The sequence below is a fragment of the Cnephaeus nilssonii genome, assembly GCF_951640355.1.
Source record: "Cnephaeus nilssonii genome assembly, chromosome: 7".
NCBI lineage: Eukaryota > Metazoa > Chordata > Mammalia > Chiroptera > Vespertilionidae > Cnephaeus > Cnephaeus nilssonii.
Genome location: NC_137078.1, coordinates 70393702 through 70414882, shown reverse-complemented (window position 1 = coordinate 70414882; position 21181 = coordinate 70393702). Strand labels below are relative to the sequence as shown.

The following is a 21181-nucleotide window of genomic DNA, read 5'->3' as shown; positions in this document are numbered from 1 at the left end:
AGATGGTCTTAGTAAGCTTTTAAAAGTTCTAATGAATGTCCTGGTTTTAGAAGCATTTCCTTCCCTCTTTTAAACTAATAGTGGAAGAGAAATAAAGATTTTAAATGTCATTTTCTAGCAGAAAATTTTAAGTTGCTAAATCTATGTTGAGTGACGAGTGTTTTTTTTAAACAGATTGTCCTCTGAAGGATAGTATTTAAAATTTATCATGAATTTATTAGGCCTGCTAGGGTCAAGATCATTCTCTGTATTAGTATAATTGTTACTAAGGCCTTATATTTGGGGATATTTTGCATAATTGCCCATTGCAGCCATATGCTATGACTTTGACAAAATACTATACTTAACTAAAATGGAATACAAATTATGGTGGTCTGTCTGTGTTCTCATTATATTACCCATGGATGAGGAGCCACAGAGGTAGCATGATACAATGGAAAGAGCAGGGCATGATTTTGGAGCCAGAAATAACTGGTTTGAATCCTAATTCTGACATTGTGGCCTTCAAAAAGGTGTTTGACCACTAGTCTTGAGTGAAAATGTAATAATGGTATTTTGGTGTTAATATAGGGAACAGAGACAATGAATTCTTTTGAATGTTGTAGGTGCTAATAAAATAGGTGTTCATAAATGGTGGTTGTTTTATTATTATTAACTGTTATTATTATCATTAGCAGCTTTACTAATATAATATTGGGAAAATGTAGGTAGGATTGCCATAGCCAACTTCAAGAACTCTCCCATTATCTGCTTAACAGACAATGATTGATGAAATGAGACAGTCCATGGAATGTTTTCCATCATAATGAGCTGTGATTGTGGGGGGCTTTGTGATACATATGAACTGATGATATATGGATTTTTGCTTCTGGCCTTTTTTGCTTGTCATATGGGACCCCATTGTCCATTGCTCTGGCATCATTTAAGTATTGGTCATTGGCATCGATCAACTTTTAAGGGTAAGGATATGTTTAATGAAGCTGATGATCTTTGACTCCATTTGTGATTGAACCTAAACTTTTAAGTGACTGGGTATAAATACGGCCCTGCAAAGACTGTTTTTAGTGGTCAACAATACAAAATTCTTTAGGTTAAAAGGAGCTTTTCTAAGTAGAATGATTTTGCTGTATTTTAGCAGATCATCTTAAGTAAAAGTAAATTTTCACTTAAAAATATGAGGAGTGTTGTTCAAACATGATATTATGAATGCTATGTTTTTGTAGTTTATATCAGCTTAAAAATTGCTGTTGAATGGATGAGCCTGTGCTAAATGAAACAAACCAGTCACAAAAGGACAAATACCGTATCATTTCACTTATATGAAGTACTTAGGGTAGTCATCTTCATAGACAGAAAGTAGAATGCTGGTTGCCAGAGGCTGTGGGGAGACAGGAATGGGTAATTATTGTTTAATAGGTTCAGAGTTTTATTTTTGCAAGATGAAAATAATTCTGTGGATAGGTGTGCATAACAATGGGAATGTACTTAACGCCACTGAACTGTACATTTAAAATGTTTAAGATGGTTAATTTTATTTTATGTGTATTTTACCACAACTAAGAAATTGTAATTTAAAAATAGCAGTAAATACTAAATTATTACAATAAGAAAATAAATATGGAAATGTACAGGGTTACTCTTTATACAAATATGATTGAATTGTTTGGTGAGGTTTCAGAGGGAAGACTGAGTGCTTGAATGGAGAATAATTGGTGTTAAAAGATAAGAGAGAAAGAGAGAGAGTGTGTGTGTAAGAGTAAGAGAAGATACCATTAGTTCTTCTAAGGGCTGAGTCAGAGTGGAAAGTTAGGCATTGTGAAATAAGATAGTTTATAAAAACAGACAAGTCAGTGATTAAATACCCTCTAAGGCCTACAGTTCCACTTTACTGTGTTATCAGCCAACATAGTTGGGTTTGGATCATAGTTGTTACTCAAAAAGTAAGAATTTTCTTAAAATGAATCAAAGTCTAAAGAGGTGTCTTGTGTCATTCCCCTATAATATAAAAGCATCAAATATTTTGGCCTCTTTAAAACCTGCATTTCTTTTTTGAGGGAAGGATCCCATGTATTTTGTTTTAGATATTAATAGCTGTAATTTCTACCTTTTTGTTCTATAAAATGTCTGAATTTATGGTAGATGATTCTTGGTAACTATATTTGTTTACGTTATATGTAAATATAAAAAACAATTTATTAGCTTAAGTCCCTTGAAATTATCTTTATGTAAATGTGCTTACAGAGTAGAAATATTCAGTAAACATATATTAAGTATTTTCTATATGGCAGGCTTTGATGTAATAGTAGGAATTTTAGTTTCAGAGATAATTATACCCACAAAGAACTTAAACCGGAGAGTGAATTAGAGGGACCAGGCATGTAGTTAATTTTATAATTCATTGTCCCATCTGAAATGAAAGGGGCCTTGGGGACCACCTTATCTAGTGGTGTTAAAGTATACATTCTGGTAAACTCCTAGGAGCTCATTAGTGTATGTATGAAGAGTGGGGTAAGGAAAAATGGGGTATGTTTTCTCCATTCTGGCTTCTATCAGAGTACCTTTGCTTTTATCTGTTTTACACTTCTGAACTTCGAGGAAGGTTGCATTTTAAGAAAGAGTTTTACAGCTTAACAGAAAGATAAAATTTGAAAACAACTAACCTAATTAATCTCATCTCTTATTTTCATTGGTAAAACTGAGGATTTAGGAACATAATTATATTGCTCAGAATCACTACTCGGCAAGACTAAGACTAGAAATAAGGTCTGCTGACTCTGAACTTATTGTAACTTTCTAATTGATTTTATCGGTTAAAATGCCTTTAGAGAATGAGTCTCAAAACTGCTTGTAGAGATTAGGTTAGTTGTGCCTATACAATCATCTTCTGGAGTAGTTTTCTTCTAGTAAAGTAGCATTACCCCTCCTCCCTCTTTAGGACAGTGAATAATTATTATAATTAATTATGAAGATTTTATAATCTTTATCAACATGTCAGAGAAAGGTTCCTAATTTTTGTGGTGTTTTTTTTAACCAATGTCCAGGGGGCTTTTCAGCCTCATGTGATAAAGATTAAAGGTACTAGACCCTTCCCCAAAACAAATAATTCCATTGATTTCCTTTGGGAGCGCAATCAATAGATATTATGTATTATGTATTATGTATTTCTTCATCCATGATTCTTGGATGAAAATGCTATTTTCATTTGATTTACTTTAGTTTTATTTTATTAATCCTGGACTGGATGTGTTTTGACAGGTCAAATAGGTAACATCAAATAATATCAAATGTGTCATTTGGAGGGTCTGATGCTCTTAAGATATTATTTCCCAGTTTTGGTCTTTCAGATACATTTTATTCATTAATAACTTGACATCAAGTTGTACCATCCTGACATACTCATTTTGGAAGAAATATTTCAGTATGTCTATTATAGCTAAATTTTAAAATGAGGTGAGGGTATTTAGGGTGTTGGGTTGGATGACTTAAAATCTAATAATAGCATTAATTTTTTATGCAGATCTTTGATGGAAAACAGATTCCACAGAGAATGGTTGATGGATGGAATGCTTTTTTCTTTGATAAAACAGAAGAACTGGTAATTTTTAAATCTTTATGTTATGGAATGCTTACTGATAAATGTTAGGGTTGGCATAATTTAATTTAATTTAATTTAATAATTTTACTTGGATTTAGAGTCTATATTTTGGATAGTTTAGATATTTCTCTTTCTCTCTTTTTTTCTCACCTGTAGAAAAAACGTTTACCTTCACTTGGAAAGAATACAGAAACATTAGGAGAGCTTTGGTTGGGACTGCTTCGCTTCTATACTGAAGAGTTTGATTTCAAAGAATATGTAATTAGCATTCGGCAGAAAAAGCTGTTAACAACTTTTGAAAAGCAGTGGACGTCCAAATGCATTGCAATAGAAGGTGATCATTTAACTGATATTCATTAAGAAATAAAATAAAATGAAAAGCCAATTTCATGTGGCCAAGGGAATTGAGGGGAAAACTGAAACACATTACATTTTGGAAGATTTTTTTTATTTTTGTCAGTTTCCATCCTTTAATTTATAATTTAAAAAATAATTTGCTGCTTGGGTGGCCTGATTTACATAGTATTAGGTTGCACTCATGACTACTAAGTATATTGAATGTTATAATGAACATAATTCTCAATTAAAAATTAAAATTTTTCTTTTCTAGATCCTTTTGACTTGAATCATAATCTTGGTGCTGGAGTTTCTAGAAAAAGTAAGCTTTAAATATAGAAATTCCCTGCTCTTAAAGCTCTTACACATTAAGATCTATATCTTTATTGTTGTTTCTTTAATAGTGACCAATTTCATCATGAAGGCATTTATCAATGGAAGGAAACTTTTTGGTACTCCCTTTTATCCACTCATTGGCAGAGAAGCTGTAAGTTTACATAATTTGAATTCTGAATCTTTTCTATTTTCTTATATAAGTTTTTTTTAATAGTACAAGAACCTACTCTTATTTCTAAGTTGGTGTTAGAAATAGGGGCAGGGACAATTGCACTTATCATAGTCCATAATGAGATACCCATTTGCTAAATTTTGTTTATCTATTTGTTAAATTGTATCTTCCCCACTAGACTATATTTCCATGAGGACAGTCCATATCCATAAAATTTACCATCATATCTCCAATGCCTATTATAGTGTCTGACAAAAAGCATGTATCAAATAAGCATTTGTTGAATGATTAAGGGAGGAGAGTCAAGACTCAGAATCCTTAAATTTTGAATTTGAGGTGCTGCTCACTGCACCTCATCTATCTCTTGAAATATTTATGAAAATATGAACAGAGAGAACAACACCAAAAAATACTTTATCTGCTGAGGCGTCTCTAATTTGGATGTAGCATTAGTAAGCTGAATTAGATAGCATGGATTAAGAGGTTTCTTTTGCCTGAACTGGGTAGCATAGTGTCCGCCATTCCTTTTGATCTCACTCTGGCTTTTTTTTTTAGAGAGATCAGAGTACTTCCCAATTCTTTTTTTTTTTAATTGATTTTAAAAAGAGGAAGGGGTTTGTGGGAAGGAAAAAAAATAAAGAGAGAAAGAGAAACATCAGTGTGAGAAAAAGCAATCAGTTGCCTACTGTAGGGCTCTGACTGGGGATCAAACTGGGTATGTGCCCTAACTGGGAATTGAACCTACCACCTTTTGGTATACAGGACAGTGTTCCAACCAACTGAGCCACACTGGCCAGGGCGGTCTCACCCTGGTTTTTGTTTTCCAATGGGAGAGAGCTTAGTTTCACAGAAAGAAACTCCCAAGAGAAGTCATCTCAAGAGAAGCCATGTTTCTACTATTCATAGTGACTGTCCTTGACCTTGTTCAGTCCACTTTTAGGACTTCTTCTTAGGGGTATGGGATGAGAAAAGCAGAGACGTCTAGAGCTTTTTTCCCCTGGGGCACTGGTTCTTAGACCGTTTTGTTTGTTTCTTTTTGTTTTTTTTTTGTTTTTTTTCAGAGAGGAAGGGGGAGAGAGAGAGAAAGAAACATCAATGAAGAAGAGAATAATTGATCGGCTGCTTCCTGCACACCCCACACTGGGGATCGAGCCCGCAACCTGGGCATGTGCCCTTGACTGGAATCGAACCCGGGACCCATCAGTCTTCAGGCTAACACTCCATCCACTGAGCCCAACAAGCTAGGGCTCAGACATTTTTTTTTTGTGTTACCTCTTGGGGTGAAAATGATTACAAGGGAGAGACGAAAAATGACAGTAAAGTTTGAAAGAATACAAAAGTCATGCATGAACAAAATGTCTAATAAAAGGGAAATTCAATAAGTTTATTAAAAAATTTAAAAAGTAATAAATGAAAAGCATAGTTAAAACAAATCTGATGCACTGATAAAACATTTTACCTGAAAATTATGGGAATTCCAATTTTGTGTGAACACATGCACATGTTTAGTGGGAACCTAGCAATTTCATGCAGTCAGACTTTTTAATAGGATAAATAAATAAATTATTGTCCTTAGTAAACTGGAAATGTGCTCATTTTAGTCTATGATAACAAAGTGTCAGTAACTCTTAATAACTCAATATGTTATAAGTAGTTCTAATAAATATCAGCGTCTGTGGTCTTGACTATCATTTGGTGTAAGAGCCAGACATCAGTTTGGGGCCTATCAAAAGAGGCCTATGGATCTGCCAACCATTTTGTTGTTGTTGTTAATCCTCACCCGAGGATATTTTTTCCATTGATTTTTAGAGAGTGGAATGGAGGGAAGAAGTGGGAGAGAGAAAGAGAAAGAGAAACATCTATGTGAGAGAGATACATTGACTGGTTGCTTCCCACACGCACCCCAACTGGGGCTGGGGATTGAAACTGCAACCCAGGTTTGTGCTGTGACCAGGAATTGAACCCACACCCCTTTGGTCTGCGGGCCAACGCTCTAACCATTAAGCAACACCCACCGGCCAGGGCTGCTAACCATTTTTTTATCTTCTTTATTCTGTTTTAAAGGACAATACATAGTATTTTGTAGCTTGGATCTATCAGTTTAGTATTTTTCTTTGATGGACATTAAGTTGTTTTTATTATATCAGTATTATAACGGATATTATAACAAATATCCTTGTTTAATAGTCTCTCATGCTTATATTTTCCATAGTAAAGTTTATCTTTCAGTAGATATTGATTGAATTCCTACTTTGTAACTGTTTTTCTGCTATGTACTGGGATTATAACAGCATACAAAATAGATGTGTCTCATTCCTTAGACACTAGTTAAAATGACGACAAGTATATTTTCTTTCACCTTTCTTGCTCACTCAAATATTTCCACTTCAACTATTCTATGACATTAGGTCCTCTGATATATTGACTTCTCTCATTCTGTCAGTTATCTTGTGTCTTCATTTTTCTCCCCTTTTAACTTATATTTCTGGTCTACTTTTTGGCATATACTTTAAATTCCTTTGTTTCATTGTCCTTTTGCACCCTGATGTGTTCAACCTGACATGAATTTAACCATCCACCATCTGTCTTTGCTTGGACTGCTAAGCACTAGTGGGAAAAAGTCATAAAATTAGGTATATAAACCTATATAGTACAATTATAAATTAACGTTCACCAGTCTTACCTGGACTTTTGATATTATCTGACTTTTAAATTTTATTTCATATTTCAAGTACATTTGACATTTAGTATTATCTTGTATTAGTTTCAAGTATACAGCATAGTGGTTAGACAATCACATACTTTACTAAATGATCCCCCCGATATTTCAAGTACTCAACTGGCACCATATGTAGTTATTACAGTATTATTGACTATATTCCCTATGCTGTACTTTTACATCCCCATGACTATTTTGTAACTGCCAATTTGTACTTCTTAATCCATTCACATTCTTTACCCAGTTTCCCAATCTCCCTTCCCTCTGGCAACCATCATTCTGTTCTCTGTGTCTATGAGTCTGTTTCTGTTTTGTTTGTTTATTTTGTTCTTTAGATTCCACATATAAGTGAAATCATATCGTGTCTTTCTCTCTCTGACTTATTTCACTTAGCATAATATCCTCCAGGTCCATCCATGCTGTCGCAAATGGTAAGATTTCATTCTTTTTTTTGGCATTATCTGACATTCTTATTAGATTTCTTTAGTTACCTGTATTTCCTATTCAATAAGTACTATTTGATATTTCATTTATTTTACTCAAAAGTCAATACCCATTGCATTTTGTTCCACCTTTCACCTCTGCCATTCTCACTCTTAGATATTTTCCCTCAGAGACAAAAAGTATCAGAGAGCAATTCTTTCAGTAGTCTGCTACCAGATCTATAATTCTGCCTGCATCTGCAGATCTCTCTCCTTTACCAGAGACTGGTCCTTCCATATGCATTCTACATCCATTTATTATTCTCTTGAGTCTTCACCCTCTTCATCTGTGAAAATATTTTCAGAGATGAAATACATAAAATGTAATTGCAGATTAGCATTTTACAGGGGGGTGGGCAACCTTTTTTCTGCCAAGGGCCATTTGGATATTTATAATATGATTCCAGGGCCATACAAAATTATCAACTTCAAAATTATCCTGCTATATTTGGTCAAACATTTAATTAACTCACCCCTAATGCCTTGACAGGGCCTGACCAAATTATTTCCCCGGCTTTATATGGCCTATGGGCCAGACGTTCCCCACCCCTGACTTAATAGATGAACATTTGCCATTGATTTTAGTTATAGGAAATACTAACTTTAAACTTCAATAAGAGAAATGTCTCTTTCTGAAGGACATTAATTAGTAAACTTGTATTACAAAAAAATTCTATTCAATTATTAGTATATTTTGCAATTCTTTTTTTTTTTTAAATATATTTTATTGATTTTTTTACAGAGAGGAAGAGAGAGGGATAGAGAGTTAGAAACATCGATGATAGAGAAACATCAATCAGCTGCCTCCTGCACACCTCCCACTGGGGATGTACCCGCAACCCAGGTACATGCCCTTGACCGGAATCGAACCTGGAACCCTTCAGTCCGCAGGCCGACGCTCTATCCACTGAGCCAAACCGGTTTCGGCTTTTGCAATTCTTTAATACAAATTTTTGTGGAAATTTGCTTTCTCTCTTGTTATATAAGCACCTAACCTACATACTATCTTCAATTTTGCCACAACACCTAAAATATTTACCATCTGGCTCTTTATAGAAAAAGTTGCTGACCCCAGGTCTAGGTCACCTTAACTCGATGGATTAAAGAGATTCAGAAATCGAATGGATGCAATTTGGTGATTAACTACAGGTTATGGTGCAGGAGAAGAAGTTGAGGATGACTCCTAGGTTTCTGCCTTAGGCAACTGAGTGAATTGAGAAAGGCCTTCATTTTGTCCTGGAAAAAAATATTATGTTGATTTTATTTAGCTACATTGTTTTCATCAGTAGTAAATGTGAAGAATTAAAAAAAAAATACTGCTTTACTGAAATATAATTTACATTCTGTACAATTCACCCATATAAAGTGACCAATACAGTGTTTTTGATATATTTGTAGGATTGTGCAGCTGCCACCAGAATCCAATTTTAGAACATTTTCATCCTCTCTTAAGGAAACTCCTGTTCCCATTAGCAGTCAATCCCCATTCCTTCTCTCTCCCACTCCCCAAACCACTAATCTACTTTTTGTTTCTGTAAATTTGTTTATCGTGTATATTTCATGTAAATGGAATCATAGAATGTATAGCCTTTTGTAACTGACTTCTTTCATTTAGTGTAATCTCTTTAGGGTTCCTTCATGCTGTAGCATGTATCAAAATTTCATTCCTTTTTATGATTGAATGGATATATATCGCATTTTATCCATCCATTCACTTGTTGGCCATTTGTGTGTTTTATAGTTTTTGGCTATTATGAGTAACGCTGCTGTGAATATTTCTGTACAAATTTTTGGATGGATGTTTTCATTTTGGGGGTGTGAATATACATAACAGTGGAATTGCTGGGCCGTTTTGACAAATTTATGTTAACTTTTCTTAGGAACTGCCAAACTGTTTTATAAAGCAGCTGTGCTATTTTATGTTCCCACCATCAATATATATGTGTTCTAGTTTTTCCTGCATCCTCACCAATACTTACTATTGTGAGTATGTCTTCTACTTTTATCCTTGACTTTAGATAGATTTGAAGAACACTAAGGAGATATCTTTTCTTGCTTTCCAGAGATAGGTGTACTGTCAGAACAAACTAGTCTTTGTGATAGTGCCAAATGGAGCTAAAACTTACAAGGTGCTCTCATAAAGCAAAAGTGAGCTTGGTTCACCCAGCCGGTGAGCATCGACCCATGCACCAAGAGGTCACCAGTTCGATGATTCCTGGTCGGGGCACATGACTTGGGTTATGGGCTTGATCCCCCAGCAGGGGGCATGCAGGAGGCAACAGATCAATGTTGATATTTTCTCTCATTGATGTTTCTATATCTCTCTCTCGTCCCCTTCCTCTCTCTTTAAAATAAATTTAAAAAGAACATACTGAAAACATAAGAAGATTTTCTTATTTACATAGAGCTCTTTTATATAGAGAACTAGTAGTCCGTTTGCACGAAGATTTGTGCAATAGACCTTCATTCACCTGGCTGCCTGCACCAGTTTTCTGCCGGCACCAGGGACCCAGGCCTTGGCTGTGGCCACCGCCTTCTGCCTTTTTCAGGGTGGGGGCTTGGCCCCGGGCGGTGGCCTTGGGCTCGGCGGTACCCAACATCCCTGCTAAGGATTGCAGGAGCCGACCCCCAGTGGTTTCCTGCGATCCGTGCAGGCTGCCCGCTGGTGCCCAAGGCCAAGAAAGCCTCCGCCCCAGGCTTTCCTGGCCTTGGGCTCGCTGCACCCAGCGTCCCTGCTACCGATCGCAGGAGCCGATCCCCTGGTCGTTGCCTGCGATCCTTGCAGGCTCCCTGCTGGTGCCCAAGGCCGGGAAAGCCTCCACCCGGAGGCTTTCCCGGCCTTGGGCTCCGCCACACCCCAACGTCCCTGCAACGGTTTCCTGGTGGGCGTGGCGAAGGTGCGGTCAATTTGCGTATTTGTCTATTTTAAGGTAAGATAATTCCTTTCCAGAGGTAGCCTGCTATAGCAATAAGCATGAGCTTTGTAGTCAAATAGACTTAGCTTTAAATCCTTTCTTTATCTGCTACTTAACAGCTTTTTTACTGTGGGCAAATGACTTTTCTGAAGCTAAGTTTCCTCAAGTAGAAAATAAAGAGCCCTAACCGGTTTGGCTCAGTGGATAAAGCATCGGCCTGTGGACTCAAGGGTCCCAGGTTCGATTCCGGTCAAGGGCATGTACCTTAGTTGCGGGCACATCCCTAGTAGGGGGTGTGCAGGAGGCGGCTGATCGATGTTTTTCTCTCATTGATGTTTCTAACTCTCTATCCCTCTCTCTTCCTCTCTGTATAAAATCCTTATTTATAAAATATATTTTAAAAATATAAAATAAAATAAAGATGAATATAGTATCTACTATATTGAGATATTATGCAGAGATGCTACAGATGAATGAGAAAACAGTGTGGATGTAAAGTGTTTAGAACTGTTAAAACTGAGATAGTGATGGTGATAATTCAGAATCTCATTTTTTTTGGTTAGTTTCTTTTCTCTCTCTTTTTTTAAGTGTTTTGTTCATTTTGTTTCCTGTGAATCTCATTTTCATATCATCATTTTAATTGCAGTGAAATATTTGTTATTATTTATTTTCTTTTTTTTAAAAAAACACTTTTGCCGAAACCGGTTTGGCTCAGTGGATAGAGCGTCGGCCTGTGGACTGAAGGGTCCCAGGTTCGATTCCGGTCAAGGGCATGTGCCTTGGTTGCGGGCATATCCCCAGTGGGGGGTGTGCAGGAGGCAGCTGATCGATGTTTCTCTCTCATTGATGTTTCTAACTCTATCCTTCTCCCTTCCTCTCTGTAAAAAAATCAATAAAATATATTTAAAACAAAACAAAACAAAAAACCACTTTTGCATCTTGGTCTCCTTTCCATTTGTTTTAAAAAGTGTTTAAGTGGGTTTTTTTCTAATAAAGTTGTATTTTCTCCCTAGGAGTACTTCTTTGATTCCAGAGTATTAACAGATGGAGAACTGGCTCCCAATGATCGATGTTGCCGTGTTTGTGGAAAAATAGGCCACTACATGAAAGACTGTCCTAAAAGGAGAAGGTTGGCAAATGATTTTGTATCAATGTTACAGGGAAATTAAAGATAAGGTCAATTGTAGCTATAACTGTGTTCAGATATCTTTAAGTAAGAAAGTTCAGGGCTTTATTTGTGGTACTGTGGTGTCTCATAATATTCATTCATTTATTAAATGGTGTTTTTTTTAATTAAAGAAGCATTTATTGACAACTACTGTATGCTGGGCACTATGCTAGGAGCCAAGAAAAAAAAAAAAAAGACCAAGTCATGGGATTCTAGCTGAGGACCTCAGTCTTACAAACCAATAGTTAAAATATAATTAACTGAATTTTTGAGGTATATGCTATGAAATATATAACATTTATCTTGAGGAATATGCATTTTAGGTACCCCCCTAAAATATATATCTATGAAAAAGACCTTCCTGCATTATATATATGTACTATATTTAATAGGCCAGAAAAATATCTTCTTTAGTTATCATGTCTTTCCTAATTAAAAAGGCTTAGCACTTTTCAGGCAGAACAGGCTCCCTAGATTTTTTCACTGCTATTTTATTTTCTAAGTTTAGGCAAGATACTTATCTTCCCTAAACCCCAGTTTCTTCCCCTATAAAAGAAGACAATACCAATCTCTAAGGATTGTTACAAGATTAAACTTAGATGTTTTAAAAATGTTTTTAATTTGATATTTTATTATAAAAGTACTAGAATACCCAGTTTTTGCCATATGAGTAGGTGTGCTATAAATGTGAGTTCCTTTGCCTTCAAAAAGATGCATGAAACATGGGCATGTTAGTTCTTTTAATTGTGAGACTTGTATAGTTTAGTTGTTCTGTGACTCCCTCAGTTTACAAGTCCCTAGCCCCACATTATTGGTATCAGCAGTTTACTGTTTAGAGTAAAGAAGAAAGACAGTGAAGAAGAGAAGGAAGGGAATGAAGAAGAGAAAGACTCTCGAGACCTTCTTGACCCTCGAGACCTCCATGATACTCGAGACTTCAGAGAACCACGAGACCTCAGATGTTTTATATGTGGAGATGCGGGACATGTACGAAGGGAGTGTCCAGAGGTCAAGCTGGCCCGTCAGAGGAATAGCAGTGTGGCAGGTAAATAGAAAAGATTAATAGTTTCTGGTGAAAATGAAGTAATTTATATTGATGTCATTCTAAGGACTCAAATTCTTCTCTGCTCCAAACCTAGCTGTATGATTTTGGACCTTATGATTTCTTAAAAATATAAAATTTAGACAGGCTTTTATCTTCAACAGTATTTGGATATGTTCACATTCTATGTCTTAGCAGTCTGTTGTATTCAGTCAATTCCCTCTAAGTATTCTTTAGATTTTAGTTACACTCTATTTCTCTCAATATAAAAATTAACAGCCCAGCTGGTGTGGCTCAGTGGTTGAGTGTTGACCCATGAACTAGGTGGTTACTGTTTGATTCCTGGTCAGGGCAAATGCCTGGGTTGTGAGCTTGATCCCTTGTAGGGGGGCATGCAGGAGGCAGCCAGTTGTTATTTCTCATCATTGATGTTTCTATCTTTCCCTCTCCCTCTCTCTGAATTTAAAAAAAAAGAAAACAGAAGTTAACTCCCTCCCCTCCCCACCCCCCAGCCGCCATCAAGTTAATGAGAAGTTTTCTTCTGGGAATATGTATATAGGAGAAATTATATCTTTTCCCACTGCTGTTATTAGAGAGAGAGGGAGATCTGTTCTTTTTATATTTCATAAGGAATTTTAAGAATTAGAAACCCAAATGAGAGTGTGTTGAAAGAAAAAAATAAAATATTTTAGAAGTGATTTTCAGTTATTCAGATTCTTACTACAGAAGGTAATTTCTCAAATAAATATATTGTCTTCTTAAGAAAAGCAGTGTGACATTTGTTCTGGTTTCTAGGACCAGTGTATTTTCTAATGATCAGGATTGAAAAATGGCTTTAAAAAATAGTTGTTATAAGTCCTTCGCTACCATTTCATAGTTTAAAAGTCCAAGTTTATAAAAGAGACTTAGAGAGACTTGAGACTCATACATTGTCATTTCTTTCTTTTGATTTTCTTTCTAACGTTTTCTCTTAGCAGCCCAGCTGGTTCGCAACCTTGTAAATGCCCAACAAGTGGCTAATTCATCCCAGCAACAGGGTGATCAATCCATAAGGACTAGACAGTCCTCAGAATGTGTAAGTACTCTACCTGCAAAGGGGTTAGGTTAGTCTTGGCCGGAAGATAGTACTATTTTGGCTGGGTGACAGGGTTGATCTTTCAGACTGGTAAATGCAATTTTCCAGATTACACAGTGCTCTTTAGAGGTGTCCTTGCTAAGCATATGAGGTGGAAAAGAGGATTATTTTGGGGGTAATGTAGATCTGTGTTTATACCTATGAGCAAGCTCCTTAACTTCATTGAGCCTGCTTCCTTATTTGTAAAATAAGGTAACTACCTTATAAGGTTGTTGGTTAGATTAAAATAAGGTAATGACTTTGAAGTTGCAGGTTTTGCCCAGTGTAAAGATATCTGTACCATTAATAAAAATAGACGCAAAAATTGAGCTATATTAGGGGTTTGGTATGTTGGGGCAATACACACCTGGCATGTCACTTGCTTGAAACTTTTGTTTGTCTTCTTATAGCTGTTATGGATACCTAATGAAATATACCCTGTAAAAGACAGAGTATTGAATTAGAATTCAGATTCATAGGTTTCATATTAACTTTGTTGAGTTACTCTTAACCTTTATCTGAATCTGTATTCACCTTGCTCTTCTTATATTAATTCAATATTAATTGAATGCTTATTATAAACCTGACACTGTGCTTTAGTGCTTCACACTTATCAAATTTAATACTTTCAGTGGCCATGTGAAATGGTAGGTAATTAGTATTATCAAATTGGGAAGCTGAGAACAAGAAATTAAAAAATACAAATCCAGGTGTATGTAGTTTCAAAGCTGTTAACTCCTAAACCTATTAAATCTGATGTGATCTGCATTTTAGAAAAAAACACAGAACATTTGAAAACTAGTAACAGAGAGTCTTGGAAAAACATTTAGGAGCCCACTGAAATGTATCTACTATCCTGAATTTGGTGTTTATGTTTTCCCCATGTATTGTTTAATCTTCACAAAAACTTGTGAGGTAGATTATTATTATTTATATTTTAAAGGTGAAGAAATTGAGGTTTGAGTTTCTTGCCTGAGGTCAACAGATACTTGGACCAGAACTTGAACCCTCAAGCTGTCTCCAAAACCTATGCTCTAAACCACTTTCCTATACAGTCTCTAATTTTCATTCTCTGCTTCTAGCACTTACCTTTCTGTCAGCTGAGATTTGGGAAGAGTCTAATGGATGTTACTATTCTGATGTCTCACAAAGCACTTCAACCTCAACATGTCTAGAATGTAGCTTATGTTCTCTCCAACTCCCCTCTTTCTCTTATGTTCTCCATTTCACTAAATGATCCCACTATTTAGTTTCCAGAACTACTCCCTGCCACTGAACCCTCACATCCAGTCAGTCACCAAGTTCTAGTATTTGTGCATATAAAAAATAACTAGCTCTCCCTGGCCAGGTGGCTCAGTTGGTTGGAGCGTAATCCTGTACACCAAAAAGGCAGCAGGTTTAATTGCCTGTCAGGGCACATACCTAGGTTGTGGGTTGGATCCCCAGTTGGGGCACATGTGGGAAGCAACTGATCGATGTTTCTCTCTCCCTCTCCCTCTCCCTCCCCTTCCCTCCTTCTTTCTATCTCTCCCTCCCTCTACTCTACCCCTCTTTCCCTCTCTCCCTCTTTCCTTCTTCCCTTCTCCCCCTCTCCCCCTCTCTCTCAAAATCAATTCAATATCATATCCTCGTGTGAGGATTTTTTTTAAAAAGCTAGCTCATAGCCATTTGCTTCCCTCTTTTCCTATATTGTATTTCCTTGGCATAGGCTACCATCATCTCAGGACCTCTGTATTATAGCAGCATTTTAAACAGTCTCAACAGTCTTTTACTTAAAATATTCTCTGTTTCATTCCTATTGAGCCAGAACATTTTTTCTAAAATGCAAATTGATTATGTTTCTGATGTGTTTAAAACCCTTCAGTGATTTCCCAGTGCCCTCAGGATAGAGTCTAAACCAGTGATGGCGAACCTATGACACGCGTGTCAGCACTGACATGCGTAGCCATTTCTGATGACACGTGGCCGCTGAGGCGGCCGCATGCCGAGGATGAAACATTTGCGAAATAATGTTTTTTTCCTCAAAGTGACCCACTACCCGAGTTATGCTCAGTTTTTTGGCGAAGTTTGACACACCAAGCTAAAAAGGTTGCCCATCACTGGTCTAAACTATAGCGCCTAAAAAATAATAATAATAATAATAATAATAAATCCTATCTAATAAAAGAGTAATATGCAAATTGACCATCACCCCAACACACAAGATGGCTGCCCCCGTGTGGACACAAGATGGCCACCACAAGATGGCCAGCAGGGGAAGGCAGTTGGGAGCGACCAGGCCTGCAAGGGAGGGCAGTTGGGGGCGATCAAGCCTGCAGGGGAGGGCAGTTAGGGGTGACCAGGCCGGCAGAGGAGGAAAGTTGGTGGCGACCGGGCCTGCAGGGAAGGGCAGTTGGGGGGGACCCAGGCCTGCAGGGAAGAGCAGTTGGGGGGGACCAGGTCTGCAGGGGAGGGCAGTTAGGGGTGACCAGGCCTACAGGGGAGGGCAGTTAGGGACAAACAGGCTGGCAGGGGAGCAGTTAGGCATCAATCAGGCTGGCAGGGAAATGGTTAGGGGGTGATCAGGCTGGCAGGCAGAAGCGGTTAGGGGCAATCAGGAAGGCAGGCAGGTGAGCAGTTGGGAGCCAGCAGTCCTGGATTGTGAGAGGGATGTCCGACTGTCCATTTAGGCCTGATCCAGGATCGGGCCTAAACGGGCAGTCGGACATCCCTTGAGGGGTCCCAGATTGGAGAGGGTGCAGGCTGGGCTGAGGGACACCCCCCCCCCTGCACGAATTTCGTGCACCGGACCTCTAGTAAATAAATAAACTATAGCGCCTATAGGAACCTTCATTATCTTACCCCTATTTAGTTCTTCAATCTCAGATCTGCCATTCCTCTTCCCTTATAATAATAAACTTCTTTTAGGTTCCAATTACTTTAAAAGCCACATGTTTTTGTGCCTATAGATTTTCAGTCATGTTCCCTCTGCCTGAAACACTCTCTCCTTATTCCTACCCTTTTTAAAGTCAGATGGGTTTCTATTTACCCTTGAGTCTCAACTTAAGGCTCATTTTCTCTGTGAAGCTTTCCTTGGTTTCCTCTTTCTTTCATCTTACCTTCCCTATTCTTCCAAAGTTTGTTTAGGTGTTCACTCTAATTTCAGTATACACTGTACACTATTACATTCTTTTTCATAGTAATAATTGTACTTTATTGTGATTGCTTATGTAATCGTGATCTGCTCCTTCTCCTTTCCCCCACAAACTTCAAGCTCCATGAGAGCATACATATGAGTATTGTATTTTTAATTTCTAAACGGTGCTTAGTATATAATTGACACTTAGTAAAATACTTGTTGAAGGACTGAATGAAAGTGACTGTGGGACATTTAGATGTAAGTTTCTAGTTACAATTGGAAATGTGGGTTCTACATGATGAGAATGATTTCTGGGTTCTCCTTTGGACAGTAAAAAGATTTATGAAGTAATACCTATATGAGGGTGGGTTTGAGAACCTTGCAAAAAATTCTACCTTTATGTAATATGGGATTCTGCTATTTGTTATGTACATCATAGGGCTCTGTTTTTAATGTTCTAATGAAATAACTCCATAATTTTCTATTTTGATAATCTCTGCTTTTATAAAATTAAGATGTTTATAAATTAATTTAAAAATGTATCTTTTTTTTCTCTGCAGTCTGATTCACCATCTTATTCTCCCCAGCCCCAACCATTTCCACAGAACTCTTCCCAATCAGCTGCCATTACCCAGGCTTCATCCCAGCCAGGATCCCAACCCAAACTTGGCCCACCTCAGCAGGGAGCCCAGCCCCCGCATCAGGTCCAGATGCCTATATATAACTTTCCCCAGTCACCACCAGCTCAGTATTCTCCCATGCACAATATGGGATTGTTGCCAATGCATCCCCTCCAGATCCCTGCCCCATCCTGGCCTATCCATGGCCCAGTGATCCACTCTGCACCAGGCAGTGCCCCCAGCAATATTGGCCTGAACGATCCCAGCATCATCTTTGCACAGCCTGCTGCCAGACCTGTGGCAATCCCTAACGCCTCTCATGATGGACACTGGCCTCGTACTGTGGCTCCAAATTCCCTGGTGAACAATGGCGCAGTTGGGAATTCGGGTAACCCTTTTTTTTTTTCTTTTGTGTCTGTCTGTAGAAAAGTTTGGGTGATTAGTATTACTGGTTGAACGTGGGAAAATATATGTGAAGAAAAGGATGACAAGCAATGTTTGTGGAGGGACCATTTATTATGTGGCATTGGGCAGTTGCTTAATTTCTTTGTGCATTGATTTCATCTGTAAAATAGGGATTTAATAGTATCTAACTCACAGAAATGTTGTGAATACTAAATGTAATATACATAAATGTTAGTTTTTTAGTATTTGAAATTTTGACTGCAACACTGCTTTGTGTGTATTATTAGCACTCATTTTACAGTTGAGGAAATTGAAGGGTTAAGTAATTTAACTATCATAATAAATCATAGTAGATCCAAGATTTAATCCAATTTTTTTCTTCAAAAGCTTTGTTCTTTGCCCTAGATTTTACTATCTCCCAATAAGAAGCAATTCCTTGGAAAGAAAAAGATATTGGTAGCATTTTTGTAGCATTAAAATATTTTTTCTGATATTTAAGTAATAGATATTCATTATAGGACATTTGAAAGAGAAAATCATTTATAATCTTAATTCCTATACATAATTGCTAAGTAACATTTTGGTTTATTGCCACCCATTCATTTTCTAGTATTTGCATATTTATAAATAGTTCATATATGCCATAAATCTAGTTTTGTATCCAGCTTTTTAGTAATAATTATTTTTATTTTAAAAACTATTATGGAAAATTTGAAATGTACACAAAAGGAGAGAGTAAAATATAATGACCTCTCCCTACCCCCGTTAGCCAGCTTTAATAGTTATCAACATTTGCTGTTCTTTTATCTGACCCCTTCATGCCATTAAAAAATTTTGGGGGGCTTGATTATTTCATCAAATATGAGACATTGTTTCAAATTTGCTTGTAAACTGTATCTCTTAAAAACAATTAAATCATACCCAGGATTATCTAATACCCAGCCCTTGTTCCTTTTCCCCTATTTCTCTAAAATTATTATTTTTTATTTATTTGAATCAAGATTTAAGCAAAGCCCATTCATTGTATGCAGCTAGTATGGGTTTTAGTTTTCTTGCTCCCTATTCCTCCATAGCCAATATCTCCTAATTTGAGTTCCTGATAGGATATTTAATGAATAAGGGTAGTGTCTTTCAATTATTTCTTGCTTCATTGTGACCCTAAATGAGAAAAACCACCAAGAATAATCCAGAAGATACAGGGATACTACAATTAAAAATCATCTCAAAGGGAAGTAGATTGGTGGGTGTAGTTTGCCAGAGAAAGTATAGGAGTCATATTTTTTTGAGTGCCTACTTATATACCAGAAATTATACAAGCCACTTTTATTTTTGTTATCTAATTTAATCCTCACAACAACCTGAGGTTCATAATTGAGCCTTTTTTGATTTGAACTTACTAGACCTGTTTGGCTCTAAAACCCTAGTTCTCAAGTATTATACAACAGTGCCTCAGCTTCTAATAAATAGAATCTCTTTTCAGGCCAAGATATAATTAATTCTAGGACAGTTGGTATTATCTTTGGATAAAATGTAAACTCAATAATGTACTAAGGTTTTATTGAAATAAAGATCCTACCTACCTATTCAGCCTTTTCTGTTACCACTTCCTCCCTTTACCCCTATTTCTATTTTGTCAGTTATTTTGAAGCTTCCCAAATTTACTGTGCTTTTCTGCATTCTGGCTTTTAAACATGCTATTCCTTTTGTCTAAAATGCCATCCTTGCCCCATTTTGCATAACTTGTTCCTTGTTTAAAACTCAGTTATCTTAGGGAAAACTTTATCCTTGAACAACTTGGTTAGCCCTCTCTTTGGAACACCTTCTGATGTTATAGCAATTACAACATATTATTGCATATCTATTTCTATATGTCTCCTGTATGAGTAAATTGAGCACAATGATAGTGTTTGATTTTTTAAAAAAATGTTTTGGTATCCTTTGCATTTAGCATAGTTCTTGCCAGTCATAGGTATTCTTTGTGGAATGAAGAACTATATGAGTGAACTAACTGATGTTTTAAAATGTCGTTTCTTATTAAATGCAGAGCCAGGCTTTCCAGGACTAAATCCTCCAATTCCTTGGGAACATGCACCACGCCCCCATTTTCCTCTTGTCCCAGCTTCGTGGCCTTATGGTTTGCATCAAAACTTCATGCATCAGGGAAATGCCAGATTTCAGCCCAACAAACCTTTCTATACTCAAGGTACCATTGCTTACAAATTTATTAATGTGCTGGGTGGGTTCTGGGACAGGGAGCCTTTGTGAAGGATCTGGAAGTGAGAATTCATGCATTCAGTAAACATTTATTGAGAAAACATACTGTTTATCAGACTATGATAGGTACTTATTGCTCAAGCAAGAATTAAATAAGACTCCCATACTTCATGAATATTTTATTAGGAGAGCCAGACATGTAAAATAGAAGAGATTAGGAGCTTAGAGGAATCAGTTAATGTTGTCCTAGCAGTGAGAGCAGAATATGGACACCAGGGATCAAATCCCACAAGATTTTTACATTTGAACTGGATCTTGAAAGAGGTACAGGATTTTTTTTTCCCTAAATATTTTCTAGAGATTAGAGAGGAAGAGTGTTTTTAGCTGAGGGAATTATATATGCAAAATTTCTGAGTCCTGCCTGGCATGAGGAAAAAAGAGAAAGAAAAGAAAAGAATAGTACTAGAAGATGAGGTAAGTGGGAAAGACGTATAGGTGAAGAGACTAGAGAAGGTAGGCTGGGGCCATCTCATGAGAGTTTGGACTCAGTTTATTATGAAGTCAGGATCTAATAGAAGTTTCTGTTTTTTAAAATGTATTTTTATTGATTTCAGAGAGGAAGGGAGAGCAAGAGAGAGATAGAAACATCAATGATGAGAGAGAATCACTGATGGGCTGCCCCCTGCACGCTCCCCACTGGGGATCGAGCCTGCAACCCGGGCATATGCCCTGACTGGGAATTGAACCATGACCTTTCTGGTTCATAGGTCAGTGCTCAACCACTGAGCCACACTGGCTGGGCTCTAATAGAAGTTTTTGAGTTGAGTAGTGACATGGTCAGATTTGATTAGTAAAATTAAGATTTGAATGACATTAGAATTCACTATATTCTGTTGGTACTAATTACCAATAATGGCTTTAAGTAAAGAATATTACAAACTAAGG

General features: G+C 37.0%; 1 protein-coding gene across 6 annotated transcripts in view; it reads left to right on the top strand.

The window, feature by feature from the left end:
* TUT4 (terminal uridylyl transferase 4) overlaps positions 1 to 20512 on the top strand; it is a 130259-nt gene extending 109747 nt beyond the window's left edge. Inside the window, exons 21-29 of one of the 6 annotated variants that reach the window (XM_079776916.1) lie at positions 3518 to 3595; positions 3752 to 3929; positions 4206 to 4253; positions 4336 to 4418; positions 11569 to 11684; positions 12545 to 12768; positions 13743 to 13840; positions 17558 to 18005; positions 20067 to 20512. In XM_079776916.1, coding sequence (XP_079633042.1) covers positions 3518 to 3595; positions 3752 to 3929; positions 4206 to 4253; positions 4336 to 4418; positions 11569 to 11684; positions 12545 to 12768; positions 13743 to 13840; positions 17558 to 18005; positions 20067 to 20287 — 1494 coding nt within the window. In that variant the 3' untranslated portion in view covers positions 20288 to 20512. Of the gene's footprint in view, positions 1 to 3517; positions 3596 to 3751; positions 3930 to 4205; positions 4254 to 4335; positions 4419 to 11568; positions 11685 to 12544; positions 12769 to 13739; positions 13841 to 17557; positions 18006 to 20066 lie in introns of all 6 variants that reach the window. The other 5 variants (XM_079776918.1, XM_079776915.1, XM_079776919.1 and 2 more) reach the window with 5 other exon arrangements.
* Positions 20513 to 21181: the final 669 nt, after the last annotated feature.